Consider the following 27,451-nt stretch of genomic DNA (forward strand, 5'->3'; position numbering starts at 1 on the left):
TTAGCTTGTTTAGGTTAACGGGGCGTCTATGGGGCGTCCACACAGGAAGAGACCATGAAAGTTAACCCAAGAGGGTTGGCCCCCCTCGGAGATGTGAAGTAGGCGAGTACCAAGTCGAACTGATGTTTAAACTTTGAAGAGAGGATGAAGTTGACTGATTCAAGGAGCAAACACAGCGTTCTATCAAAAAAAAACAAAAAAAAACACTGAGCACAACTTTGGTGGCCTGAGGGTGGAGCGAACCAAGATGGGGCAGCATCACCGACGGTATTTTTGTTTTCAAACACACAGCTAGCTCCATCCTTACACCAGCGATATTCTTAGGATCTGCTCGGTGGGAAATATACAAGAAGGTTACCACGGCAACCAGAGCGTACAACGTCCACTAAGGCGGACTCTCAGCTACAAAGGAGATGGTTAACATAGTGGGTAAAATACACAATGCTGTTGAAATCATTATCCAGAACAGCAGCTCTATTATTAGTGGAGGAACTAGGACAAACAGGATGTGCCTGTGCAGGTACTGAAGAGGATCTCATGAAAAGAACAAATAACAGACAAGATACAAAAAATAAAAAAAAAGAGTATGATGAAATTAAAGCTGACACCTCGAGTGCGAGGAGGGTATTTTTCGACTGAAGCCTGTTTGAATGGAGCCTTCTCCATCCAGATAGATCTGACTAGGTCAGTGGGTTCAGATCTCAGACATGTTATCCAGACAAAGCTCTGATCTTAAACTCGACATTGTTCAAGAAACAAAAGCTTCCAGTTCGTGAACTCTCGGTTTACGATCTGGCCTCCCGCGCCAGACCGCACTGTTTGATAGTGCCACTCAGAGATAGTGGTTTTGTTTGATGCAGCAGGTCTGTTTGAAGACTCGAACGTCTCTGAGGGAAACATGGGCACCAATCAGAACAACCCCCCCTCCACCCCGTTCCTCCCCCAGGCCTTTAGAAAGCCTGGCACAGGAACACAGGAAGCTCTGCGAGTGTTTGTCCAAAGCAGGAGCGGGACATGTATGTCTCTTATCTGCTGACTGAATGGGGACGGTGGCGGCACTGCGGAGTTGAAGATTAGCGTCTCTTGTGTCTTATCTAAAGGGACGAGGTACACTCAGCCTGTCCTCAAGCTCAGACTCGGAGCCAAACTGGACCACAGTCACACCAAGTCCTTTATCAATTCACTTTGTGCACGTCTGCACAGGACAAACACAGGAACAGGAACAGTTTGCTGGAAGTAATGTTCAGTGTTGTACGTCTCTGACCATAATCACCACTAATCATCCATTAACTGAAAGGTTTTGTCCGCTGGGCAAATATTGGACAATTTTTGCGCAAATCTCATAAAGTTAAAAAGCATTTTATATTTCAGCTGTAGCACCTCATCCTCAGAAATGTTTGAATATTAAAGACTTGAGATTGGACTGACTTTAAGACAAAAACACCAGAACAAGAAAGAACTTCTAGCTAAAGGCAAAAAAGACTTAAGCAATATTGCGAGTATACAACAATTACCAACAAATGACTAATAACTGAAACACAATCAGTCACGTCAGAAGACTCCAATGTGTAATGGAACCTAGTTCACCACTACGGCAAATAATCCAAGCCTTAGTAACGACCTAGCAACAACAAACCGATCCATTTTGTAGCGTATTTTTCAGCCGTTTCCTGCTCCCGCTCTAACAGTTACAGTGTTGCCATGGAGATGGATGCAATGCTGCAACAGACTTGGCGGAGCAATATTTTTAGTAATGCTGATCTGAGCACGTTCTACACGTCTTATTGACCAATCAGATTGCTTGGTCGGAGCTACTTGTTGTATAATATAGATTTGAGACTTCACTTGAGACATGAGCTTGGACTTGGACAAGTGTTGAGAGGATTTGATACGGCACTTTCCTCTTAGGAATCGAAATGTGAGTTGGTCATTAAAGTCTTAACTTGGACTTGCCATCTAGAGACTTGGGATGTGACTTGAATTAGCGTTCCAAGAGATAACACTTGGAGCTGAAATGAATATCAATAAAACACCTGTCCAGCCTGTGTAGTAGATTTTTGTCACACTGACCCTGAGTCAGTGCGTCAGTGGTGTTTATGAGATGTAGTGTGCGGAAGCAGGACCTTCTAAAGTGCATAAAAAAGTGTGTGTTGGTCGGTAACCTGACCGTGACTCGGTGTCAGAGGAAGAGGAGGGGGTTGTCTTGTGTTGACGGAGGCTCTTGAGGCGTGGAGCTGCTCTCAGAAACAAAGCCAGGACTCTGAGCTGGGCCCCTTCTACACTTCCTTTCCCAACACTATTGTTCCACAGAGTGGGAGGTGGCAGCATTGTGTCAACCCGGAGTCCTCGCCGCGGAAACAACAAACCCACCGACCGATAGACTGAGAGTCTCCTCCCTCTTTTCTCTCAAGTTTCTCATTTCCAGATGAAATCACACACTTTCTGTTACACTCATCTGTGTAGCTCAGATTAGGAATCTAAATCTGTTTATCTGTTGGCCCTTCTGCAGTCGAGAACAAGGTGATTACGCACCTGAAGTTGTATTAGTAACTTCCAAAAACACAAGAAGAAGAAGGACTTCTGCAACAATGGTTTGATGTTAGCCAACAAAGCAAAATGAAAATTTATCTCTTCACATGTACTTTAACAAAGACTTAACTTGAGATCTTGCTTGGACTAGACGTGTCTTCTTAAGACAGTGGTCATGAGGTTTGAACCTACTGAAGACGTGAATGGATTTTCCCTCAAAAGACTTAACGACTAGATAATGGATTTGATTACCCTTCTACAGAGTTAAAGCCTTAGCCTTCATTCAAACATGACTTAGATTTGCCCTCTCAACATGTGTGCACTTCCCTTACAGAGTCCAAGTCATCTTAAGTTAAATCTCAAGGAAATCTGAACTGACAAGTCCTTGGACTAGACCTTAGCCGAGATGCAACTTGGCCTAAGCTTCTAAAGACTTGGTCCTAAGACTTGAACCCTTCAAAGACTTGGCAACTGAATTGTGACTTTGATCAGCCAAGTCGAGGTAAGAGTTAAGACTGATCTTTCATTTAGAGCATTTAACATGTAACTTGTATTTGCCCTCTTAAGAACCTGAGTTGTGACTTCGACTCTCTAAGGAAACTTAATTTGGACGTGTCCTCTAAAGACTTTGCTCTGGTCTTGAGAGCCTCTAAAATCATGTAACTTAGACTTTTCCTCCAAAGATCTGAGACTTTCCTGCAAAGACGAGACATAAATTAATTGTGAGGACTTGAAATACATCTTGGATTTGTCCTCTAAAACCCTGACGTGACTTGAGACTGGCCCTCTAGGTATATGAGACTGGATATGACTCCAAGTGTACAAGAAGTTTTGCCAACGTTTCTGCCAATATGCTTCAACTCGAATTAGATCCTCCTTTAAAGTATTTTTCTTTTCTTTTATTTGTGCTCCTCACCGACTCCCGAACCTGTCTGCTGCTGCTGCTAGAGCCATCATTATCAGCAGACGAGGGCAGGCTGATAACGCAGACGTCACGCTCACAACAGAGCCGATAAGCTTGGCCTCATTCCTGCATCGCCATCCTAGCGCGCCTCCGACATGACCCTCCGCAGGCTCGTCGGAATGTAAACAACATTTCACACCGTGTATCGCTGGGGTAAATCTGACATCCTTTAAAAGACACGGCGAGTTTAACACGCCGATGAGGATGATGAGGGATGGAGTCGAGGCCTGTAACGTCCTGTCAATGTGGAGGTTTAGGTACGTGAAGAAACGCTGGGATGGAAATACTGAAAACACTCACAGCACTAAGTGCCAACCAAGCATCACACTCTCTTCCAACAAGCCTGGGCAGACATAAGAAGGGTGCAAAAGACCCACGATTAAGTAGCGTTCTCTGGTATTGCAATTTGGTTTAATTAGGGAACAGAAGGAAATATTTACTGCTCTTTATTTCTCTTAACGCCGCCAACAATGAGCTGTAGCGTGAGCCGCTCCAGGAAACACCTAAGCTCGAAGCAGAAAATGTTACAGTTTGTCAGAAGAGCTCGTCCAGCGGCTCGAACGCGACACTCAGGAGCAGAATAAGGATTTATGTTCCATGTAATGGTGTTCAATAAAGCTCAACGAGTCGGAGCCAAGCACATTCTCCAGGCTTCGCATCCACTGGAGACACAGCTCTGGCTTTCCTCTTAAGACGGGAAAACGAGCTTCGGCAGAGAGCTGATCGATCAAACTTTGACGTGTTTCACAGCTCCGAGTGTCACGGAGTAGCCAGGTGATTCGTCACACATGACGCGCTGTGTTTTCACCGCACACTACGTGCATTCAAAATACGAGTACGGTTAGAATTTTCATTTTAAGGCGTTTAAAATCTGATTTAGTGGAGGCCAACCACGACAAGGGCTCAGAAACTTGCGTCAGGGTGACGAAAGCCAACCTGAAAAATGGATTTTAGAACAACAAAGGGTGTCCACACACGTTAAGAATTTAAAGACCGACAGAACGAAACTGAACACGTTTTCCACAGTAGAATAAACTTAGGTTTTAAATTAATACATTATAAGTAATAAAACCAATACTTTCAACACCATCTTATCTTATTTTGGTGATTTTGTACATTATATCTCTCAATAATGACAAACTATACTCATGAAACATGGTGACGGCACTGAGAAGAAGTCTGAAGTCAAACAGCACAATCACATAAGTTTGTTACGTTTAGTTGTTGAATGACCCCTAGAAATAGTTTGAGTCATTTCAGGAAAAAAAATAAAAACAGCAGGAAAACTAAGAAGGACCAAAGACTTGGAGCAGCTCTAGCTTAAACGTCAACATAGAACACGAGTGTAGATCTGCTTTTATCACACTGCAGTAACCAAGCCTGTCAGTCATGCTAACAAACCGACAAACATGAGGCAACATGAGCGATACGTGGTCTGGGCTGACGGAGCTGAGCAGGTGCAGGGCCGGAGCTGCAGAGCGAGGTCCGCTGAGGATAACCAGCTCCACGCCAACAACTAGAGCTGCAGACCGGGAACAAAAAGTCAATCAACTTTCATTCTTTTAACAAGCAAAACATCTGGGGGTCACGCCACAAACAAAGAGACACCCTCAGAGAGAGAGTGAGAGAGAAAGTTAACAATGATCAGGAGAACGTCCCTGAACGCATCCTGTTCCAAGTAAAAAAGAGGAGAACGAATGGGAAACATCTGTTTGAAGGTCAAACTGGTTAACCGGCGCACAATTCAGTAAAGAGCCTCAAATGCCAGAGTCAGAAACTAATCAAATAGCTGTTAGCTGCAGTCATGAACACAACACGCGTGCTTAAAATGCAATTGGTGGACTCTCGAAGCGTTCACCAGCGACTGGTTCAAGAGCATGTGCGACCATGAACGTCAGAAAAGGTCAGAAACTACTACACACCACGTTGCTGCTGTGGTGTTTGAATCAGATCAGTGATGTGACGTTCAAGACCAATAGTCTGAAGAATGACCATGTCCACTTGAAGCAGGCTCCAATATGGAGTCCATCTCCACAAACCTCTGTGTTAAAAATGTCCAACTTTACAGCAATAAACATGTTTCTCCATTTATGACAACTACGCAAAAGAGACTTTGAGTCAGACGCTGCCAAGATGGAGATAAATCTGTTTTATTTGATTCAATTGGTGAATATTCTGTACGTCTCTCTACTACGTCTCTCTAAGTGTTGTTTTGGTTACTATTTGCCAAGAGGCCAGAGTCAACAGGTCCTAATGAGGACTCAGCGGCGGTTTTCAAGTGTTGATCCAGCTGGAAGCAGCTGACGCTCGCCTCGTTCACACTCTGCTGCGGAAATGCTCTTCCGAAGCCTTCAGGCTCCCAACGCCGGGGGCACAGCACGGCCCCAAAATAATGGCAGCTAATGGACGGATGACGTGGCGCTGCAGCAGTTTCCACATTACAACAGCAACTTGCTAATGCAGGTTCAGACTCTCGGCTAGAACTTAGACCAACTGGGTGAAGGAGATCTGGGCTGATGAACGGGTCTAACCAGATGAAAAAGCTCAGTCATACTCCATCTCCTCTACCAGTCATCAATCATAACTGAGAGAACTTCTTGTGTTCATATGAACTGATGGTTTAAAATTATTTTCTGATAATGGAATTAGTTTCTATTGATCAGTGTACTCTTTGGTTTGGTCCAGTTTTCCCCTGCAGGGATGAACCTTTCTACCCATTTCAATTACTTTGCTATGTTTTATTTATTTACTGTTGGAATACTGATTCTATTCATTAGTGTTGCCTAGATTTAAGCTTTAAATTAAACTGTATCTTGGAACCATTTATCCATTAATTTAAACTAGACTAGCTTCATATTGTATGTCTTGAATGTTCACCATCAAATGTTTGCCACCCTTCAACGCACAACTATTACGTTTTAAGACCGTGGTCATCGACGTGAAAATGTCATACTGTAAAACAGTTGTCCCTTTAAAGCTGCTCTAAAAGTTCAGCTTTCCACCAAAGCGATCCATCTCCCGCGAAGCCTTTCAAGTCTTGTTTTGAAGTGGTTCAGGGTGGAGTGTGATTTGTGTGTTTTGTGTTCCTCTTCCTTTCCGACCCCAAAACAAGAAATGGCTCAGGACTCCATGCGCATTGTTCAGCGGGATGTGAGCTCAGCGACCCACGCCCGTTCCTCCTGCCCGTTTACGGACTCACAAAGTGACCTCCATCATTCTGGACACTCGTAGCACCGGACCTCCTCCTCCTCTTCCTACTCCACCTCAGAGAGACCTCTTTGGTGGTCACACTTTGTTGAGCCTCCACTTACAGTAACAGATAAGATGATAATCTGCAGTTTCTACATGTCCATGGTCGCTAATATTGCTCTAATAATATTAAAAAAACCTTATGCAACCACCTCCTTCAGAGAAGACCATGTTGGGTCAAATCTCTGATAGTCTCTCTGGTTGGAATGGATCCATTCTTTCTACATATTATTGTCCCACAAGCGGTTAACCTTCCAGGAGTTTCCATGTGGTACAGAAATGGGGAGGCAGCAAAAACAACTATGTGATCAAAGAAGTCTTGGAAAAGATTAACGAAGCCAGAATCAATGTGGACAGCACCATTGAAAATGGGACTTCATCTCGGCTTTTTATTGAGTCAATTCAGTGTTAAAGTTGGGGAAAAAATACTTATTCTGTTATATATATATATTCAAAAAGCAGAATCACTTTATGAGAACAGTTTTTTTGTGAATTGTGTGTTAGAGCATACGTTTTCTTAGTGTCCATGTAAAGGGACCCTACGTAAAAAGATCCTACGTAAAAAGATCTCAAGACAAACTTGAGACTGAGATAAACAAAGATACCGATTTCTCCTCTAGAAGTCAGAGCAGACTCATTCGCTCATGTCAAATCGATAATTTAATCTCTGAACTTCAGTGTTTTTGATCAAAGGAGCTGCAGGAAAATAAGCCGCGACAAAAGCCAGCGGACCACAGATGAATTTATAAAGCGGTCGATGCTCAGCAGAGTAGAAACACTTTGCAAATATTCTGAACAAACTGATTCAGATCTCAGCTTGTAGTTCGAGTTTAATTTGGATCAGAACAGCAAAGAGAGAATCTGTAACAAGTAAACAATGCTTTCATTGAGCAGCTTGGGATTTAAAAATGTGAGATTAAAACTTACACTGACAAACTAAACTGAAAGAGTAAAAGAGAATAAATCCTCATCCACTTGTTTGGTTTTCCATCTCTGAGAAAAGAGCAGCGAGAGTCTCGATGTGTAGAACTGGAGAAAACTTCATTTCCCTGGAGTCAGATTCCAGCCTCGGAGAGGGGATCGAAGGTATCACTAAGGGGTTCACATACCAGCGCCATGACATCAGCGCCTCCATTCTTCCCCCCCTGCATTCAAACACACTCTGCAGCTCGGACAATAGCTGGCACACATTCAACCGAGGAAAGCAGGAAAAAGAACCCAAACCCCGAGCTGCACAGCTGTGAGTGTCGTCACGCTGAGCCGAAGGCCTCAAACTGCACCGATCTCTCAAGTGCTGGAGCAGATCTTACGCATGCAGTCGAAGTCGAACTTTCTGAGAGAAAATAAAGCCGGTCTCAAACTTCTCACCACAGTTCTGACCCAAATGAGAGTGCTGTGAATTCCTGTCATGCTCAGCGGTGGGAAATATTCTTCAGACAAAGTCAGACAAAAATCTGAACTCATAAGTCAGAAAGAGGACAGAGTCTCTAACATGAGAGAATCAAAGGGTTTTACAAAGCAGCAGCAGTTTAGCCTCTTAAGAGGAAAACATACTCTGGGAATTTTAGCTTTAGTTCTCGGCTGTTGAAGCTCCTCTCTTGTCTCGCATGAAGACATCAGTCAGAATTTGTGTGGCTCTACTAAACTAAAACTAAAAACTAAAAAAAAAAAAAACTAAAAATAGCTTTTCCACTTGTGTTTAACTGAAGAAGACAGCTAGAAAACCTGTCAGAAAACCTAGCTGTCACTCAAACAGGGCTGCAACGACTCGTAGGCGCTAAAACATTTCCACGCTTTCATGAGGTGGTTTTTCAGATGTATCGGCATAAAAGTGTATAACATAAGTGCAATGGAAACCGGAGATGATGCGGCGGGCCGTGTGACCAGTTCATCTTCCTCCTACCCTATGTGATACAGCAAGACGAGACTTTACGAGAGTGGCAGCTCATTCGCAAAACACCTTTCAATGGAAACACGTACGAAGCGTAATTGTCAAAATTTCCAAAATATCGCTTTGATTTCGCAAAAAAACTGTATGGAAACGCAGTTAGTGATACTAATCGCCAGATTAGTCTGGTATCAGCCAATGCCGATACCAGTAAAAGACACAAATATCAACCGATACATCAGTGTCAGCTTCCCTGCGCATTCACAAGTAATAAATGGACGAACTACTACTCCCTGTTTTTACCTCTCACATAGACATGCAGGTTAATGTCAGTATGAATGGTGACCCTCTACTACAGGATAATACAGGTGCATTTCCTATTACGATCAATTTTATCAATTTTAGTACTATAATCAACTACTCAGAAAATGTATTTAAATATATTATATAATAATTGAAACAGCTGAGTTATATAAAAATTCATCCCCTTGCAGTTGTCCTGAATGAATAAATAAATAATATAGACCTAAAACAGTTTTTTAACACCAGTCTGCAAAGTTGGAAATTCATATAAATGTACAGGTGCTGACTCTTTTTCGGAGCCACCCTCAAGTGGCCATAGGAGGAACTGCAGTTTTTCAGTTTCGCATTTCAGCTCCTGAGAGCTTAGTTTAACTCTTTCAAATCTCACAAAAAGTCGATTCCAAACAGAAAAAAGTAAACTAAAGCCACACTCGAATGTCCACTAAAAATGTGACCTCACTTAAAATAAATAAAAGTGGACACAGCGCACAAATTAATTAGAGTAACCAGTGCGCAGCACCCATCATCCCGTGAGAGAAGTTGTCAAAAAATCTATTTTAATCCACACGTTTTTTATGAACCCAACCAAACAGCAGCGGAAAACAAAAACAATAACTGATAAATACAGAATGAAAGCGGTCCAGCAAAGGTCACTGACATACGTCTCCTTTGTCTTCCGTCCAACATGTTGTTTCTGAAAACAATCACATAGTTTCTGATGTCGTTCGTGGAGTTCTTTGCACTCGACCTATTCTGTCATTTATGGCAGGACGTGGGGTTTCTGAACCAGAACCAGGCCCTTCTCAGCAAAGACTAACAGTGTTCAGCTCCGGCCACACGGTTGTGGATTCCTTTTAAAGCCGGACCACATACACATTTTTTTTTTCTTTTTTTTACAGTGCAGAATAAACCTGCAGCGGCCTCAGAGATCCATCATTACCTGCGTTTCCTGACTTTGAGCTGGCGGCACGTGGACGGACGCGAGTGTTATTTTACGCAGCGCGTGCGTGACCTCAGAGCCGCTCGGCCATGTGACTCCTGGTAGAAAGTCTTGAGCTCGAAGCTCACAAAAGAGAGGAGCAAGAAGAGAGGCCGGTGCAGAACGTGGTTACATAACTGCGAATAAAGCAAAACCTCCAGCAGCCATTACTCTGCTGCACACAGCCCACCACACTACACACTACACACTCTACACGGGACATGGCCTCAAACTAGATTCATTATGGTCTAGTTTTTGAAAGTGAAGACGGCTTCCTGCTCTGCTGCTGCGGGCGCGCTCACAGGCAGTTATTTCAGATCACGATGGGAGGAATAAGGAGGCAGAGAACTGGAGAGACTCAGTTCAGAAGACAGCCCACGGGCTGATTCAAAATATCTACCTGGGTTAATTGGTTTAACTCGGAACTAAATCTGCTCCGACGCCTCTCAGAGGGGAGCAGGAGAGGAGTTTCTGCATCTGATGTTTGGGCGTGAGAGTTTTACTTCTCTCCGATCCATCGCTCCGATTAGGCCGAGAAGAGGGGGGGTTGAGGAAAAGAAGAAGAAGAAACGGAGGAGTAAAAGATGCAGGAACAAGAGGTAGAAGGAGTAGAAGAAGAAAAGGGAGAAGAAGTTTTCCTCCAACTTTATTTTTAACACGGACTCGATTCAGCAGAAGAAGACGACGACCATGACGGAGCCGTGTTTTCAACACATACGTTCATGCCGCTGAGCTGAACCTGAGTGGACATTCCTGAACATCAACAGCTCTGAGGAAGGACGGCTCTCAGTTTCAGGGCCGAGGTTAAAGCCTCCCTTCTCCTTTCCGTTACGTCAGTCAGGTCCTGAGGGGCCCCTCTCGGCCCCAGCACACACCAGAGCTTTGTTTCCCCTGGCGGAGGTACGACTACTTTAGAGGCAGCGGGAGATCTGTGTGCTCAGCGGACCAATTAAACATTTAGCACACCAACAGCAGAGCTGACAGACAAACACCAGCAGCTCAGGCACACAGTCCGAGAGTTTTTAACACTTTGCTTCGAATGGGCTCGGGAGGAGGAGAGAGGAAACTCCCATAATTACCTCCTCGGTTTGTAGTTTGGCGTTTCTGATGGGAGGGCGGAAGCCGAACATCTTCAGGAAGAAGAGGGCGTCTGGCTGAACAAACAGCTCTCTATATTTGCTTGACCTTTCCTCAGGCTCCACAGAAAGTAAAGGAAACAACGTGTCCCTGGCTTTTCTTGAATGTGCTCCACTTTCACACATGACTCACGTATTCCTGATCTGTCGGCAGGAAGACGGCAGCAAAGACGCCGCAGTGACGCACGAGAAAATTTAATCTGGGTTTAAAGATAAACTCGGCTTAAAACGACTCGCACACACTGGGACAGATACCCACCAATTTAACTTTAATTAATTTAATTAATTTTTTACAGTGAATATCTGAAACCTATTTCATCCATAAAGCAGCTGGAAACCTCGGGCAGCCGAAGAAAACTTTAAAACTGCACCACAGCACCTTGATCTGACTCCAGAGGAACACAACCTGCAGACACTGCGTGTTGCATAAAGCATGTGCTCTGCTGTAATTTGAAATGAATCTTTTTCATTTGAGTTCCAGCTGTGCAACGTTGTCTTGAAAGAGTTAACACAATGAGAGAGATGAAGGCGTGACCTTCGTGTGCCGCCTCCCAAGCAGAAAGAGAAACACTTCCCGGGGTCACCACACCAACGTCAGCTGTCGCCGTCTCCTTGGAGACACCGACGTGCACGAGACCCGTCGGTCAATCTCGCCTCAATAACAGCTGATGACGATAACACACCACCACGGATATGTAGTCAGATTACTGCAGTGATGGGAAAGACGTTTAAAACAGAGAGGTGCATTATCCTGATTATTGGTTTGAGTGACTCTGAAAGAAACTTGGGCACAGTACAGGATATTATTTATTTTATTGTTCATTGAATGCACCAACTTATGTGGTCAGAGGTTGTGGAGAAACAACTTGTTGTAAGACCGATACACACTCCAGCCCTGTAGGAGGCAGTAATACACTAGCGACCTGCTTTTGCGGAAGAAGAACTACCTTCATCTTCTTCTTTACGACAAAAGAACAAAACAAGACAGAAGTCTACAACCAGTGTGGAGGAGAAAACGCTCTTTAGACTGAGCTGGAGGTGAGAGTTTAGGTCCACACTGTCTACGCTAGTACGCTAGCTAACGTTTATGAAAAGCATCGACGCAATCATCCAGAGTACCAACAAGAAGAAACTATTTTATTGTTCTCGTTGACACACTTACCAGAGTCCTCTACGGAGAGTATTGCATTATGGATCGTGGCAGTTTCATTGCTGGGACTTCAGGAGCATTTTTTTTTTCCTATAGTTCACAAAAATCCAGCTGGGACCCCGCTCCCTCTCGAGATTTGGCCCAGATTCTCGTGACACGAGGTGTTCACGGATCCGCTCAAACTAATCGTCGCGATGAACAGACATTTCTTACTCAAAATAAAAACTAAATGGATGTTGCTTATGTACCACATGCACCTACCACCTAGACCAGACCAGGTAACCCCACCCCACAGCAATGACACTCACTGATGGCAGCAGGATGCAGCCTGACACAGGTGAACACACACAAAAATGGTTTAGGAACAACTCAAAAAAACAAACAAACATGAAAAACAGCACAAGGTGTTGGCCTTGTCTCCAGATTAACTAGATCCCAAACTGATCAATTATCTGTGGGACGTTGTGTAACAGGCCCCTCCTCCCCTAGGAACCATAGGACTCAAAGCCTCCCCCAACAACATTCAGTATCTTTACATGCACGACTTAATCGAGCTGTGCTCAAAATTCAACTTTCTGGATGCGGCCTTTGTCCCAGTTTACATGCAATGGAAAAAATCGGATAACGTGTCCTCCTCCTCCACACTAGGTGGCGATACGTGTCTTTTCAGCGAGTTAATACGGCCATAAACATCATATAATAAACAACTGAAGTCGTTCATGTGGCAGAACAACAACATGGATAATAGTTCAATGTGTGCGCTACTTATGGTGGTTCTGCTAGCCGCTGTTTACCTTCCTCGTCTAGTTAAACTGAGATTAAGGTGCGTACATGCTGGTGAAAATCGATTTCCAATCGCTTTATCTGGGTGTCTTAGTCGGATAAGGAGAACTCTGATATAAGTCGGAGCAAAGTGTTGTTTGGAGACACAAGAGAGGCCTACACAATATCAAAAAGGTGGAAATAATGTTATGCTTGATTCGTGCATATGGGTCAAGGCTCATCTATGATTCCTGATAAATAATAATAAAAAAAAAAACAGTGGACAGTGAGCCAGTTCTTCAAACAAGAACTCAAAAGCAGAAGCAGGATTTAGCCAGAGATGATTGGCTGGGCCCAGTTTGAACCCAAACTCATGAATAAAACATAAATCAGATTTGAGGGCGTTAGGCGCTCTCGCCGTTTTGTTCCGGCCTCTCACAGACGGATGACGGCTTTACGAGCCCCCGACAATGAGACAGTGATGAGACTCAACGCCAGACACCGCCTCCCGCGGGACGCTCTGTCGGAGAAGACCGATGGAGACGTTACAGGCCGGGGAGAGGCTTTCATCTTCCTTTGTCTGTGGTTTAAAAGGAACTCCACCAGGCTCCATGGACTTTTTAGGAGATTTTAAATTCAGAGAGAAGTTCATGAAGCTTTAATGAGGCAACTGAGGGAAAGTGATGATTTATTAAGTGTTCTAGTTTAAGATGTTTAAATCTTGATGACCTGCAGATTGTGTCATTGATATATCTGAACAGTTTCCCATGGATATAAACACAGAAGAAAAACACGAGCCGAAAAACATAAATCAACGAAGCCATTAACGCTGGTTAATAAACGTGAAGGCTGTTCTGCATTTTAGCTTCTTTTAGCTCCTAGTTGTGCTGCATCAGTCAGAAACGTGAATCATTCGTAGGCAGAAGAGGCAGAAATCTGTGGAAAAGTTGCTCCTATCGAGGTTCAGGTGAAAGCTCCGTTTAACACCGAGCGACAAAACACTTTCATCTTTGGCTCAGCTTCACATTTCTACTGAGTATCTGCCTCCTGTTTCCTCAGAGGTTTCCTAGAAACTAGGAACTCGTTATAGAGAACGTGCGTCTACACACGCTGAAATAAATATTCACTTATAACACATTTATGACCAGAAGCTGTCACATTTATAGCATTAAAACCTTTCCTTTAAAGAAATCTGGTGTTATTTAATGACTAAAAAGACCATTTAATCTCTTCTTAATGCTCAACAGTGGCCAATTAAAACATGAAAAATGAATCTATTATCAACCTGCTGAAACTACAGGATACTAATTAAACAGTTTGGGGTTAAATTCAATGTTTAAAGGCTTTTGATTCGCACTTCTGTCGATTAAGAAACAACTAAATTCCACGTGTGCAGCTTCGAAGCTTTTTATAATTCTGGCTCAGCCTATAAAAAAAGAGGGTAAACCACTCAGTAGGAAGAGGAAGAAGCTTTTTTTTGGGGATTTCTGATTAGTCTGTAACCGGAGATCTTTGACCGGACTCTCCTAGAGTAAACCGAGGTTAAGTCGGAGCAAACGGCAGCGCGGTGGCAGCGTGCTGACTGTAAACAGCAGAGAAATGACAATGAGATTCCACGGCATCTGATAAACAGAGCCGACTCTCCCCGGTGCTGTAATTCCTTTTAATCCTGACCATCTGGGAGCTCTTTGCGATCTGATGATTTTTGGGCGTGGGGGGTCACACACCGAAGCACCGGATGTCGGCAGGCTAACAGAAAAAAAAAAAAATGACCCAAAATTATGAATGCCAGCGTTTAATCTCGTCTACAAGTATTTTTATTCCAGCTCTCACCCAGAGACGCTCTAAACAGTCTGCTGTGGTTTAAAGGTGACGGACCGGGCATGTGTCGAGCTGCTGAACAATGGCGGATAAAGTGACAGGAAGTCCCTCGGGGAGGAGGAGGGGGACAGGCCGTCAGCTGGCCGAGGAGACACGTCCGTCGACATTCATATATTAATGTCTATTAACGCCTCGCTGACAGCGCAGTCCCTCTAAACTTTGCTGTAAATTCAACCACCAGACAGGCAGTATATCAACAGGACACTGAAAAAATAACAGTTTAATCAGTTGTTTGAGTCATTTCAGGCTTGAAATTAGCCATATTTCATGGGGTTGATCTTGTAATAAGGATTTAGCTCACATGTATTTAAATTGAAACACTGATAGACTCTGGCTTCAGTTTATCTCCGACTCTCGCTCCGTGTTTGCTAAACCGACCCAATCAACCTGACTTCAACCAGACCCCTTCATTCTCCTCCTCCTGCAGAGGTCAGAGGTCGGCGGCGACGCTGGACGGCCCTGTGACAGGTGAGAGGTTATCTGCCTGATAAAGGCTGACCTCCCCTCGGCCCCTGGAGGCCCTCCGAGCGAGGGCCCCTCTTCTGGGTCACTCGAGCAGTGGACAAAGACGGCTGTCAGGCGGAGGCCGCGGCATTAGTCACACAGAGACGAGGAGTTAAAGGAGCGCGGCCGGAGGATGCTTCGCTTCTGTCAGGTGATCGGAGGCCTGACACATGAGCCTGGTCATATTGGGAAATGAATGATTTCTTTTTTTCTATGTCCACTTAAATATATATGTTTGCGTTAGGGCTGTAAAAAGAGTCACAGTCGCACATGTGCAAATGTGCAGTTGACCCGGTAGTGACAGGCAGCAGAACCAATGGATAAAGATGGAGGCGCTAAACAGCACGTTGGCCCTCTCCATGGGAAATTTAAGGACAAAAAAAACAAGACTGAACAGTCGACCAACATAAAATATTATGCAAACTCTGAAGGAAAGAGTTTTCTTTTCACCTAAGCACTTCCAGTTTAAGATACCACATTAACATGAAGCTTACGTTAGTCAGGGGTTCTGCTAGCACTTCGGCTAACGCGTCGCCCAGCTTGAGACAAACCAAGACGAAGACAAGCTGGCAATGCTGACCTGCAAATATCTGGCCACTCCTGGAACCACTGTTCAACGTGAGAGACCGTTCTCAGTTGGAAACATTGTAAATAAGAAGCGGTCAGCTCTCCTCTCAGATAACGGGAACACGTTATTTGTCTTGGTAGCTGCTGAAAGACGACTAACAGGGCCACATAAATGTGGAGAAATGTTTGTTTAAAAAAAGGGGGAAAAAAGTTGTTAAGTTGTTTTGTTGAAACTGTGCAAAGTGCATATATATGCACTTCTTTCTTGAGCCTTCATGCAAAATGAAATGCGATTAAAATACATAAAAGATTAATGATATTTAATCGTGATTAATCGAAATTAATCCACAGCAACTCTGATTAAAAAAAATCTGATTAAATCTGATTTTTAATTGTTTGACAGCACTAATTTGTATATACAAATATAAATATAAATTTACAACAATGGATTCTTTCAGTCCTTTTTACGCTTCCTCTTGTTACGCTAACTTGGCGCATAATCTCCAAACATAGGAACATCACTATTACAGCCAGTGCTGTTTGATGTCTGCATCTGAGTTCACGATTTCCACAACAACTTGCAGCTCAGAATCAGAAAGAGTTTGCGCCAGAGGTTTTAAATATTCATCTAAAACCGGGAGCTACCGCTTTGAGCTGCAGTAGATTGGCCCATTAACGCCAGAGTTTCAGTAGGTGTGACAGCAGCAGCAGACAAAACTCAGCAGAAATCTTGTTTTAAGAGTCAACGTCTCCTCTGACGTGTCGCCCTGCAGCGAAATGAAACGTCTGCAGGCTTAGTGAAACACAGAGGACGGGAAAATCCTCTGATCTGAAGAAGGGTACAGGCTGGAACAAAAAAGTGTGAGTTGACTGAAGCTTCCAGTGGAAAATAAACGAGGTGTTTTCTGTTTGTTTTTTTACTCTAAAACTGCAAAACAGAACCAGAACTCGTCTTTTTGGACTTTTTCCTGAAACTTTTTTAAAAAAAAAGAGAGATAAACTGATTCAGAAATTCATCATAAGATTAAAGCTCTTGTGGAACAACTAGCAGGATGAGCTACAGCTTCTGAATATTCATTCATTTCTTGTAATATGTGGAATTAAGGAGGTCACGCCCCTCTTTGAAAGCTTTGGTCAACTCCAATGGCTGGAGCCATTCAGGAGGAAGGAGGGGCTTTCAAATGCAAGAAAGCGTTTATTTGGTCTAACACACGCCTGAGTGCAGGATGAGTCATCGACATTTTAAAGAGTCCCGTTAAGGTTCGTGCAAACAGAAAGAGAGTAGCAGAGTCGAGCCAGAGACCATTAATGTGAATGAAATTCAGCAGAAAAAAAAAAAACTTTGGGGACATGAAGTGGACAAATACAAATCTGAACTTTGAGGCAGTGACCAATGATAGAGTTGAGTGACACATGACGCAAACAGAGTTCCCAAAGGGTTTATCATCTAACCATCCTCAACTTTGGTCCCCACAGCCAGAATCACCATGCTGTGGCTTGTTCCTCTCATTTTCAAGAGGGTTGCCGTGGCAACCACAGCCTGCAACGTCCACCGGGGACGACGAGAGACATGTGGAAGGAGGTTTGGATTAAAGTGAGAGTAGCTACAACAGCAGCGAAGAGAAGAATGAACGACTTACTGTTCCTGTTGGTCTTAAGTTTAGACAGCAGCTTCTGAGTGGACACCAGGTCTCCGCTCTTCACAGCCTGCAGCAGGTCCTGCTCCTTCCCCATCCTCCTCCTCCTCCTCTCCTCCTCCTCCTCCTCCTCCTCCTCCCCGACCTCCAACCAGATTCACTGAAAACTCCTCCTCAGGTCCTCATGCTGAGGGGCAGAGACGTGGGCCGGCCTCAGGTGAGACTCTCCACTTTCTCCTCCGGACGGCCAGGAAACAAACACAATCTACAGCGATTCCCCCCCCTCCCGACCCCCGAGAGATGGAAACACCGCTCAGACTTTTCTCCACTCGACGTCGCGGGGCGGGGTTATGTTCCCAGGGTCAGCTGGAGGTTTGTGGAGCTGCCGCTGACAAGGAGGAGGAGATGTGGTTGAGACCGAAAAGCCTGAGAGGGAAAAAAAGAAACGAGAAAAACAGATCAGCTCATCTGTCAGAGAGGTCCGGCCGTCCCGCCTGCCGGATGCGGAGTAAAGACGAAGTGAAGGCACGCGAGGAAGAAGCACTTTCAGGCTCCTCATCCGCTCAGTGTCTGGACCGGTTTCAGCAGGACATTTGATCTCTAACATTAACAGAAACTCTCTGTCTGCTCGTTTCAGGTGGAGTTTTTTCAACACGCTGTTTAGGATTATGAAATAACTCATCTTTTCTCTTAATGATTAGTCTAAGAAAGATAATGAGTCAGTGGTGAAATGCAGCACAACAAAAATACTCAGTTTAATGTGATATAAAACGAAGAAGCGCAGGTGGAAACAGGTGTTTCTGCCATTAACCGATCAAACCGGTGATCTGCAATAAATCGAATAATAATTTTTGCCTTTTTTTTCATCTAACCTTGTTGACTTTCTTTCATCAGATCCAACGGAAACTCAAGATTTGAGGATTCGTTGGCCAAAACTAAAGCAGGACCTTTTCGCTGTCGTCTTATACATCAGGTCTAAAGAGAGAATTTCATACATTTGCAGCCTTTTCTGGAATCTCGACGCCGCAGAAGAGGATCTGTAAATCCTTCTTGTGCACACAAGCGACGTTGTGGGTTTCCGTTCTTTCTCATGTCACATTTCAAGCCTGAAGGCAAACACGGCGTGCGCACACACACACACACACACACACACCTGTCGCAGGTGAGATCAGAGCTGTGAAACCACAGAGCGAAGGAGCTGCCATTAGATGGTTTAATTACAAACCTACAGACAGGTTGCGGGCTCTGCTGTGTAAACACTGACATTCAAGCCCGTGCGGCCTCTTCCACCAAGCCACACTCAGTGATTTCACACTTTTTTTTTTTTTTTTTTTTTAAAAAGCAGGGCTGTGGAGTCACCTGACATCAGGCCCTTTGCTCTGCTGCTGCTGCTGCTGCTGCTTCCCTGGGGCCTCTTCTACGGACTCTGTGCCACGAAAACTGACTTCATTTCTCCTGCAGGACAGGCTACTTAAACTCTTCCAGCCCAGTGGCCAATCACAGACTTTCAGATACACGGGGAAGAGCTTCCATCTCTGCTCCACCGACACTACTGCTGCTGACAGGCCTGATCTCTGCGTGAAAACACCATAGCTGCTCTATGAAGTGTTTGGGGGGGGAGTGTGTGCGGATAGAAACAGCGGCGTGGCTCCGCGGCACGCACCGAGCCCTGCTCTGTTTTCCTGGCCGCTTCATTACATAACTAACAGGGCTGTCATTCCCATTTACACCCATCATGTCCCTCTTTCTTCCCCCTCCCTCGGGCCTTTTCTACTCTCACTGCTTTCATGACGAGACGAACAATGCTCATAAATTTCCCTCTGACACTGCAGGGACTCCCAGCCTCGGTGAAGTGCTTCACAGTGGACATGAATAAATCACTTCCCTGCTCACAAACTAGAATCACTTGACATCAATACTCTGAAGTTGACTCAGGCTGCTGCAGCACCAAACGTCCCACGATGTTTGCAAACACCTTTTTACTTTTTTTTAAAGTGTGCAAATACTAAACACGATAAATGCACAATGCAAAAATCAGCATGTATGCACTTTTTAAGCCAAAATCTGTTTTTTTTAAATAAATTTTATATAACCGAGCTCACCAGTTTTATAAAACACACACTTAAAACTTTAGTCGACGTTTTTATGAATTAATAACAGTAACACTGCAATACGCCTAAAATGTGTGTCAGACTGGCAACATTAGTTTAAAGCTATCCACATTAAATTTACAATTTGCACTTTATTGTGGTTTAGTGCTCTTTGGTGGTTTCAAAATACGCCGAATTAAATGTTTGTTTCCGAAGATTCAGAAAAAATATATATTCTTATGTTATTTTACCAGTTTACGCACAAGCTACGACAAATTTAACAAATTGTGAAAGGACTTCGGCGTGAAGCGGAGGAACGGGCATGTAAACACACCGCAGAGCTCCGACGACCTTTGTACCGAAGTTACTTCATGTGCTGGCAAGGTCCGTTTTCCTGAATATACACCTGTATACAAAACAGAAGATACTCATTTCGTGCGGGACTCACCTTTATTCTTAAAGTATGTCAGAAACTTTTCCAGCCTTGATTTTTGACGGAGCGGGGCGTCAGTTTGAAGGAAGAAACCCTGGAAAAGTAACGTTATTCCTTGTGTGGATATTCCAGAAAAGAAAGTGCCGTTTCCTTTCGTTTTTCCCGAACTTTCAAAAGTGGTAAATCACAGCATCATCCCAACGAAAACTTTACGCAAGTGTTTTATATACATTCAGGACTTTGGTACTTTATACGACTCTCCGTTTGCTGACGTTCCGACAGCTTTTCCCTCCTCTCCCTGAATGCCACATTCTCTCCGCTGGATTCTCCCAAATTTCCGCACGGTGTCAAGTTACTATGAACGCAACGCAGAACTTCCGAAAAGGAGTTTCAAAATAAATCACACAAATGAAACTACAGGTATCTGCATGAAAAAAATATATAATTTTCAGCCTCTTGTAAAGTCATGATATAGTCAACTTATGTTAGATTAGTTAATAATGTATTCCTGCATACTGTGCATGTTAGAACACACTGTGAAAATCTAATTATATATTTTAACATTTATATTTTGCAATATGTTGAAAATACTTAACTTCATAACTGAATTAATCACCTTCATTTATTTGCCCATTAATATATACATATTTTACACTTAAAAAAAAAAAAAGAAAAGATCTGCAACAGTTCCAGTCATGATTTAATGTTAACACATTGTGTTCAAGTCCTGCTATCTTCCATAAGATTTCTGGAGACTCTCCCACTGCATTTAAGCTCTCCTTTTACAGAAAGTGAAAAACTTTAAATTGAATCACTCATACTTAAAAATGAAATTCATCATTTTAATTCACATTTTTTAATTCTGTAACAAAAATATTTCATGGTGTTTCATGGCAAGTGCAAAAATGGTTCAGCATTGAAAAACAAAACTTAAAGTGTAAACATTACACATATGTTTGAAAGTGAAAAGGATTTCAGGATTCCTGTAGAATTCAAGCAAAAAGAAGCAACTTTTAGATTAACCCGAGGCCTCGATTGTTCAGCCTGAGCTCGTGTTAAAAGCACCACAGACTGGTGAACTTGTCGTCTGAACGTTTCCTCCGTCAGCTTCTCGTCCTCCGCTGGTACAGCTTGATTATCCTCTGGCGGTGTAGAGTCTCCCAGAGCTGGGCCTCCATTTGTAAGTCGTGGTTGGCGTAGAACCTCAGAGGCCGCCTCACAGAGTCGTAGTAATGGTCGGAGAACGCGGCGTAGTTCCTAGTGATGAAGCCATAAGCAGAAACCTGCAGGAACAGGACATCTCTTCATGATCATATGTAGCTTAGGTTTAAACCAGATGAAAAACCAGTCCATATTTGGGTGAATTCATCAAAGTGTCACCCTTAATAGCAGCCGAATAAGCGATGACGATCTCCTGTTTGCTGTGTTTCCATAAAATTTCACAGAACTATTTGGGAAATACTGTGAAACTGAAGAAACCTCAAAAACATCAAGATTCTTAAGCTAGTTCTGCAGTCAGAAGAATTGCCTTGAGCAGAGTTATGGATCTGTCATGAAGTTATCCACTAGATTTCACGATAAATTCATACAGTTTAAGTCACACTGAATCTAAAAAAAGGTGTGTTTGAGGTCTGCGTTTACAGATTTGAGTCATTACTCAGAACGAGAGTATTTATTTATTTATTAATTTTTTTTAAGAAGACAACCAATCTGACTCCCAGAAACCTGTGTGTTTGTGTATGTGTGTGCAGGAGAGACCTGGTCACAGGTATGTATGGCGGTGAGCAGCATCAGAGCTCCGGTGCTCGGCATGTACAAGTCACGACTCCTGATGTCGTCCAGCCGAGAAGATGCCAGGAAACTGAAAAACAGGCATGAAAAAGATTGGAGGACAATTATATAAGATAATCTGAGCTGTCGTCTGTCCATCAGTCCATAGCCTCGTGTGCTGCTCACTTGCGTGTCACGTAGGAGATAAAGGCTGGGTGGAGCATCTTGAAGTATTCAGCTGGTTTGTGGCCAAAATATCTCGAGGGTCTGTGGGACGAGACACAACATCCGGATAAACAACGACAACAACAAGCATTTTTCAGACCATCACTGATGATTCTGAAAAATCAAAGTCAAAGGCAGCAGAATCTCTGTGTTTCAATGATTTCTTGTGCATCTTTGCCTTTGTCCTTGTGTTGTATGCTATTGTGTGTACTTCTGTAGTTCTTTTATATAAATCACTGTAGTTTTTTATGAATTTTTGCGTTTGTATTGTGCATTTCATTGGTTAATATTATATATTTCTACTTGCTTTGTGCATATTTGCGCTTTTATGGGTTTTGCTGTGCTTCACTGTGCGTACTTGTGTGTTCATGTTTGTGCTATGCGTTTCATGTGACATAAAATTCACAAACCTATTTGAAATAATCTGACTGTGGACTCAGGTGCAGTCTTGTGTTATTTGGTTGTCGTTTTCTCGCCCTTTGTGGTTTCACAGTGATGAAATGTCTTTTAAACAGTTTAGTTTTCAGATCAGACCTCCTGTGTGTTAAATTTCACATTTTTTACACATAATTCTCATTTAACAGGATTACACTGGAGGACATAAAAGGACAGAGAAAGAAAACAACAACCAGCACAAAATGTATTTTTGTGAAGCTGAACATTTGAGGAAACGCTGCCACCTTCAGGCCAAGCGGGGAAACACAGGAGACACTGCTACATAAATTAAACACATGCACCGTTGACAAGGCCCTCTATTAAACTGACAAACTGATGACATTATGATGCTTATGACAGTAATGTATTGACACCCCAGTGTAACAAGTTATCATCTTTAGATATTTCGTAAAAGGCTGCAGAGGATTCAACGGGGGATTAATCTGATCAGATAATTGATTGACTTGTGTGAGAAGTGGATTTATTTCCTGCTACTTTAGTGGCTGATGCTAAGATCAATCAACAGTACAAAAATAATCTGCTCTTGATATAGTTTTTTTTTTTTAAGACAAACTCAAGAGTTGTGGTTCTGATTCGACGTCTCAGACGAACTCACCTGTCTCCTATGTCTTTTCCTGAGCGGATGGCCCGACCCCGAATAGCGGCAGCAAGCATCACATAATCTCTGATGTCTGCAGGGATGAAGATGTATTTGATGTCCTGCACACACACACACAAAGAGATCAGCTGTGACGCAGCAACAATTAACCACTGTTTGTCTCTGAGCGTCTCTCACTGGACTCTGAGGGATTCTGGTGAAGCCGTCTCCGCGGTACCAGATGAGCGCGTGCTTCATTGTGTTGGTGGAGAAACCGTAGAAGGAAATCTTCTTCCCCACGTCTTTCTCAAAGCCGCTGATCATCGCTCCGTTCATCCTGGGCGAGGAGAAAACACGTTGCATTACACAGATCATAGGCCTTCAACAGGTACTGTGGGGGGCAAAATCTTTGGTTGATTAGACATACATAGCTATATATAACTTTGCCCCTCAAATTTAAATTTCTTTAAATACACATTAACATGAATCCAACATATTGTAGTAAAGGGATAAATGGAGGCAGAAGACGTTCTTTCAGTCAACACTTCAAAATACAGGAGCTGCTGAGACTTGTCAATCTAAGACTCATGTACACAATAGGCCCCGCCCTTATCGCTGCTGCACCAATAACAAGGCCGCATACTACACGCTGACTCTGTCCGGTTCTCCGCAATATGCCGAGATCCTCTTCAGTCCCCAGGTGATACCCCACAGGTACGCTGCATTATTAGCAGAAGAGATGCTAAAAATGTAGCTTGCTCCCATCTGTCTACTACTGAGGCCAAAATGGATTGTTTTGTTACTAGAACAAAAAGTGCCGGGTTTAGTATAGCACACAAATAGTGGGTAGGGGGTCCCTACTCTATCTGTCCATCAGTTTGTGGGTCCTTGGCCTAAAAACGTTCAAGACCCCTGACATAGATCGATCACATTATCAAAAAAACATTCTCAAAGATTCAAGGTGAGTCAACTGCAATACAACCTGCAGCATGAAGCATTAAAGTCTGATGTCACCTGAACACAAAGTCATGGCTGTCGATGTTCTTCCCTTGCCGGGACCCTCGGAGGATTCCTCCATTTCCCACCACAGCACAACGAACACACCTGTCAGGTGAGCCGCGCTCAAACAGATGAGAGCTGCTGAGCTGAGAGACGGACGATTTGACGACTGCGGAGACAGAGACACGAGCGGAGAATCAGCCACGTTGTTCTCAGCAGCGTTCTTTACCTCCAGGATAAAAACATTAGAGACGGAAAAGCTCTGCACCGTCAGCAGGAACAGACTTCCAGCCGTACGGTGGCCGCTGATTCTTCAGCTGCTCCCAGGCCGGTTTGGAGAAGCTTCCCGCCGACAGGAAGACTGACACGGAGAAGCTGAAGATTTTGTTGACCAGAGGATTGTTCCTCACCGCTTTCCTCAGAGAACACGCTGCTTCCACCTGTAGACACACAATGAACTATGACTAGATATGACAGTGGTAAATTAATAAAACCACACACGCTGCAAAAACTACAGAAAAAAGAAAAAAAAATGGACGTCGGGTTCATGGAAGAATTACTGAAGAGGTCTGACAGGGCAAAGGAAGCAGCTGTTGGTAAAGACACAAAATAACCACAAAGAGGTACGATACAACCACAAAGACAAAAAACTAAAACTACAAAGATACAAAAAATAACCTCAAAGAGACAAAACAACCACAGTGATACAAATAACAACCAAAAGAGATGAAATACAACCACAGAGACGCAAAGCAACAACTACCGAGATACAAAAAACAATTACTGAGATACAAAAAAAACAACACAGAGGTAACAAACAACAGCCACATAGATACAAAAAACAACCAGACACTGAACAACCACAAAGATACAAAAAATAACCTCAGAGACAAAACAGCACAGAGACCCAACAAACAACTGATGTTTTGTACCGTTGAATAAAATATCGTCCTGAGCAGCAGCTGTTCAAACTCACCAGATCTTCGTCCTCGGTGGCGAAGCTGATGTTCCAGGTCGGTTGAAAGTCTGGCTCAGCGCTGTCCTCTAGTGGCTGCACACTGACCTCACAAAACACAACAACAGGTGGGTTAAAACGGCCCACACTTTTAAAGATGTAAATAAAGACGCAAATAAGAATAAAGTGCATGCACCAGATTTATGTATGCAAGAAGTAATATGACGTATAAAGTAATATTATATGGAAATATTTGTTTGTGAAGAACATAACGCAGCAGGATAGTGATTACTTGTAAATCAAGTAACATCAGGAAGTGGGTAACTGACTGTCGAGGACTTTCCCCCACAGTCAACTGACCTCAACCGCACTGGGCATTCACGAGAAGAGAAACATTTCTGGAGCATTGTCAAATAATGCTGAAACAGCCTCCTACCTGCGGCCCCAGTCGCTGAAAGTCCCGTATAAAACTATGGAGACGACGAAGGTCCCCAGCAGGAGGAAAGCACACTTGAAGGAGGGCGCTCTCATGGTTGTGTGAATAGCTCCTTTCCTGTCGGGTGCAATCAGTCCCCGAGATGCGAGGAGAGGAGAGCCGCACCTGCCCCACTCATCTCACCTGTTCACGGGGGGAAAAGGCAAACACGGGACGCCTCGGGAGTGAAAACTGTGCAAACCAGATGCTGCGATGGTGGAAGAAGCGGCGACAGTTAGTTTCCCCTGTCCCGAGGACTAACACACCTGCCGTGGTGTCACCTGCGAGGGCGGGGCTACGGTCAAAATCACGAAAAATGAAATAAAACCGTCAAACAGAGTCACCCGAACAGACTGGCCAGACCGGAGTATCCAGTTTCAGACCAAAACGTGTTTCATGAAAGACTTAATAATAAATCCTGTTTCTTTATTTAAATTTGTACCAAACAGCCATCTGAACAATACGAAGAGTCAATCACACTGCTCTGTGCAGAACATTAATTAAATCTTTCCACTGAGCTGCTGTTCAAATTATCTTTCTGGCCAACAGGTGGCGCCACGGGTTCGTCACATGTGAACGTTTATATTTGTTTATCAAACAGAAGCTGTTCACGGACTGTTCATCGGCTCTTACAGTAATTCTCGCCTTTCTTCCATTTTTACACTTTTCTTTTGTAATCTTAAAATGTTCGTATAAATTGTAAAGGAAATCCACCAGGTGTTGAACCTCATCAATATTCAATTCTCATATATTTCTGATAAAATTTCTGTCCATAATTTGAATCCCCCATCCAATTTACCAAGTTTGAATTGTTCATTTCCCCAGATAGGAATACATCTTTTTTTAGTTATTGTTTCATAAACGAAGTTATGTGCTACATACCATACTGATACAATATTTTTTAGCAAAAGGCTTTCTTTGTCTGCTTTTTCAGCGTATTGATATCTGAGGAATATAAATACTGCTTTATGGGTGATATGGGTGACACTTTTTTCACTTTTTACCGGTGCCTCTGAGTCTGACTCCATTGCTCCTCCACCTCTACCTTCACATTCCCACCGCATGCGTCAGGGGAGGAGGAGGGAGGTCAAAGGGGAGTTGTTCATGCTCAATTTTTCACTAAGTGCTCTTGACAGAAAGGTAAGAATTGGCAGGACCTTGACAAACTATTCACCTGTGTTGTCTCCTGCTGCCACCAGATGGCGACAGTTGATAACAAGTTATAATCGCCCAAAAGTCCTAAATGAAGTGTGCTGTGTTTTTTTTTTTTCATTTATGTTCTCAGGTCCACCTTTGTAGGACAACAGGTTGCAAGAAACACTGTACAACAGGTTTACACTGTATACTGACGGAGGTCACAGCGTCTGATTGTTAGCGTTCTTGGTGACAATAACATGTTTTTTTGTGTTTTGTGTCTCTTGTGGCAATTTTGCACGTTTGTGGTCATTTTTAAAAATGATTTATATTGTATTCCTTTGTAGTAGTTATTTTGTATCTTTCAGGAATGTTCTGCTGGAAAAGAGCAGGGGCCCTCTGATCTATCCATGACAGGCTGCGTTAATAACCAATACATCATCCAGATATTGAGAATAAATACTTATAGATATACTGAGGCTTCAGAATAACTTGTATTTGTTCTCTGGTTGCACAGAATAGTTGTGTTGAATTTTGGCTTTACTATGTTGTCTGTGTGTTATTTCATTGCTCTGAATAAAGTTGTGTATTATTTTGCAGGCTTGGCCCTGGTAGGTTACTGCACTGAGCTCTACAATTAAAAGAGTTGATCCAATAATATCCTAAATAATAAAAAAAAAAAGTAGCTTCAGATAACGACCTTGGATCTAATGGACTTAGACACCTATTGGTAGCATTCTGGTTACATAATCAAGTACAAATAGCTCAGTAATGGTAAATGAATAGCT

The 27,451-nt window shown here is 43.3% G+C and overlaps 2 protein-coding genes across 5 annotated transcripts in view; both read right to left on the reverse strand.

The window, feature by feature from the left end:
- LOC124997641 (caskin-2-like) overlaps window positions 1–20,396 on the reverse strand; it is a 49,779-nt gene extending 29,383 nt beyond the window's left edge. For all 4 annotated transcript variants that reach the window (XM_047571520.1, XM_047571519.1, XM_047571518.1 and 1 more), the window contains exons 1-2: window positions 20,088–20,396; window positions 17,553–17,975 (exon numbers count right to left, since the gene is read on the reverse strand). In XM_047571520.1, coding sequence (XP_047427476.1) covers window positions 17,553–17,646 — 94 coding nt within the window. In that variant the 5' untranslated portion in view covers window positions 17,647–17,975; window positions 20,088–20,396. The remainder of the gene's footprint in view (window positions 1–17,552; window positions 17,976–20,087) is intronic.
- Window positions 20,397–20,495: 99 nt separating this feature from the next.
- st6galnac2 (ST6 (alpha-N-acetyl-neuraminyl-2,3-beta-galactosyl-1,3)-N-acetylgalactosaminide alpha-2,6-sialyltransferase 2) lies at window positions 20,496–25,986 on the reverse strand. Its single transcript, XM_047571554.1, has 9 exons — window positions 25,491–25,986; window positions 25,076–25,157; window positions 24,368–24,539; window positions 24,115–24,268; window positions 23,299–23,437; window positions 23,119–23,222; window positions 22,029–22,109; window positions 21,831–21,933; window positions 20,496–21,355 (listed from the first exon to the last, which is right to left on the reverse strand). Exons 1-9 carry the CDS (start codon window positions 25,583–25,585, stop codon window positions 21,176–21,178), a joined length of 1,110 nt encoding a protein of 369 aa, XP_047427510.1. The 5' UTR covers window positions 25,586–25,986; the 3' UTR covers window positions 20,496–21,175.
- Window positions 25,987–27,451: the final 1,465 nt, after the last annotated feature.

This window comes from Mugil cephalus, chromosome 20 (assembly GCF_022458985.1).
Source record: "Mugil cephalus isolate CIBA_MC_2020 chromosome 20, CIBA_Mcephalus_1.1, whole genome shotgun sequence".
Taxonomy (NCBI): Eukaryota; Metazoa; Chordata; class Actinopteri; order Mugiliformes; family Mugilidae; genus Mugil; species Mugil cephalus.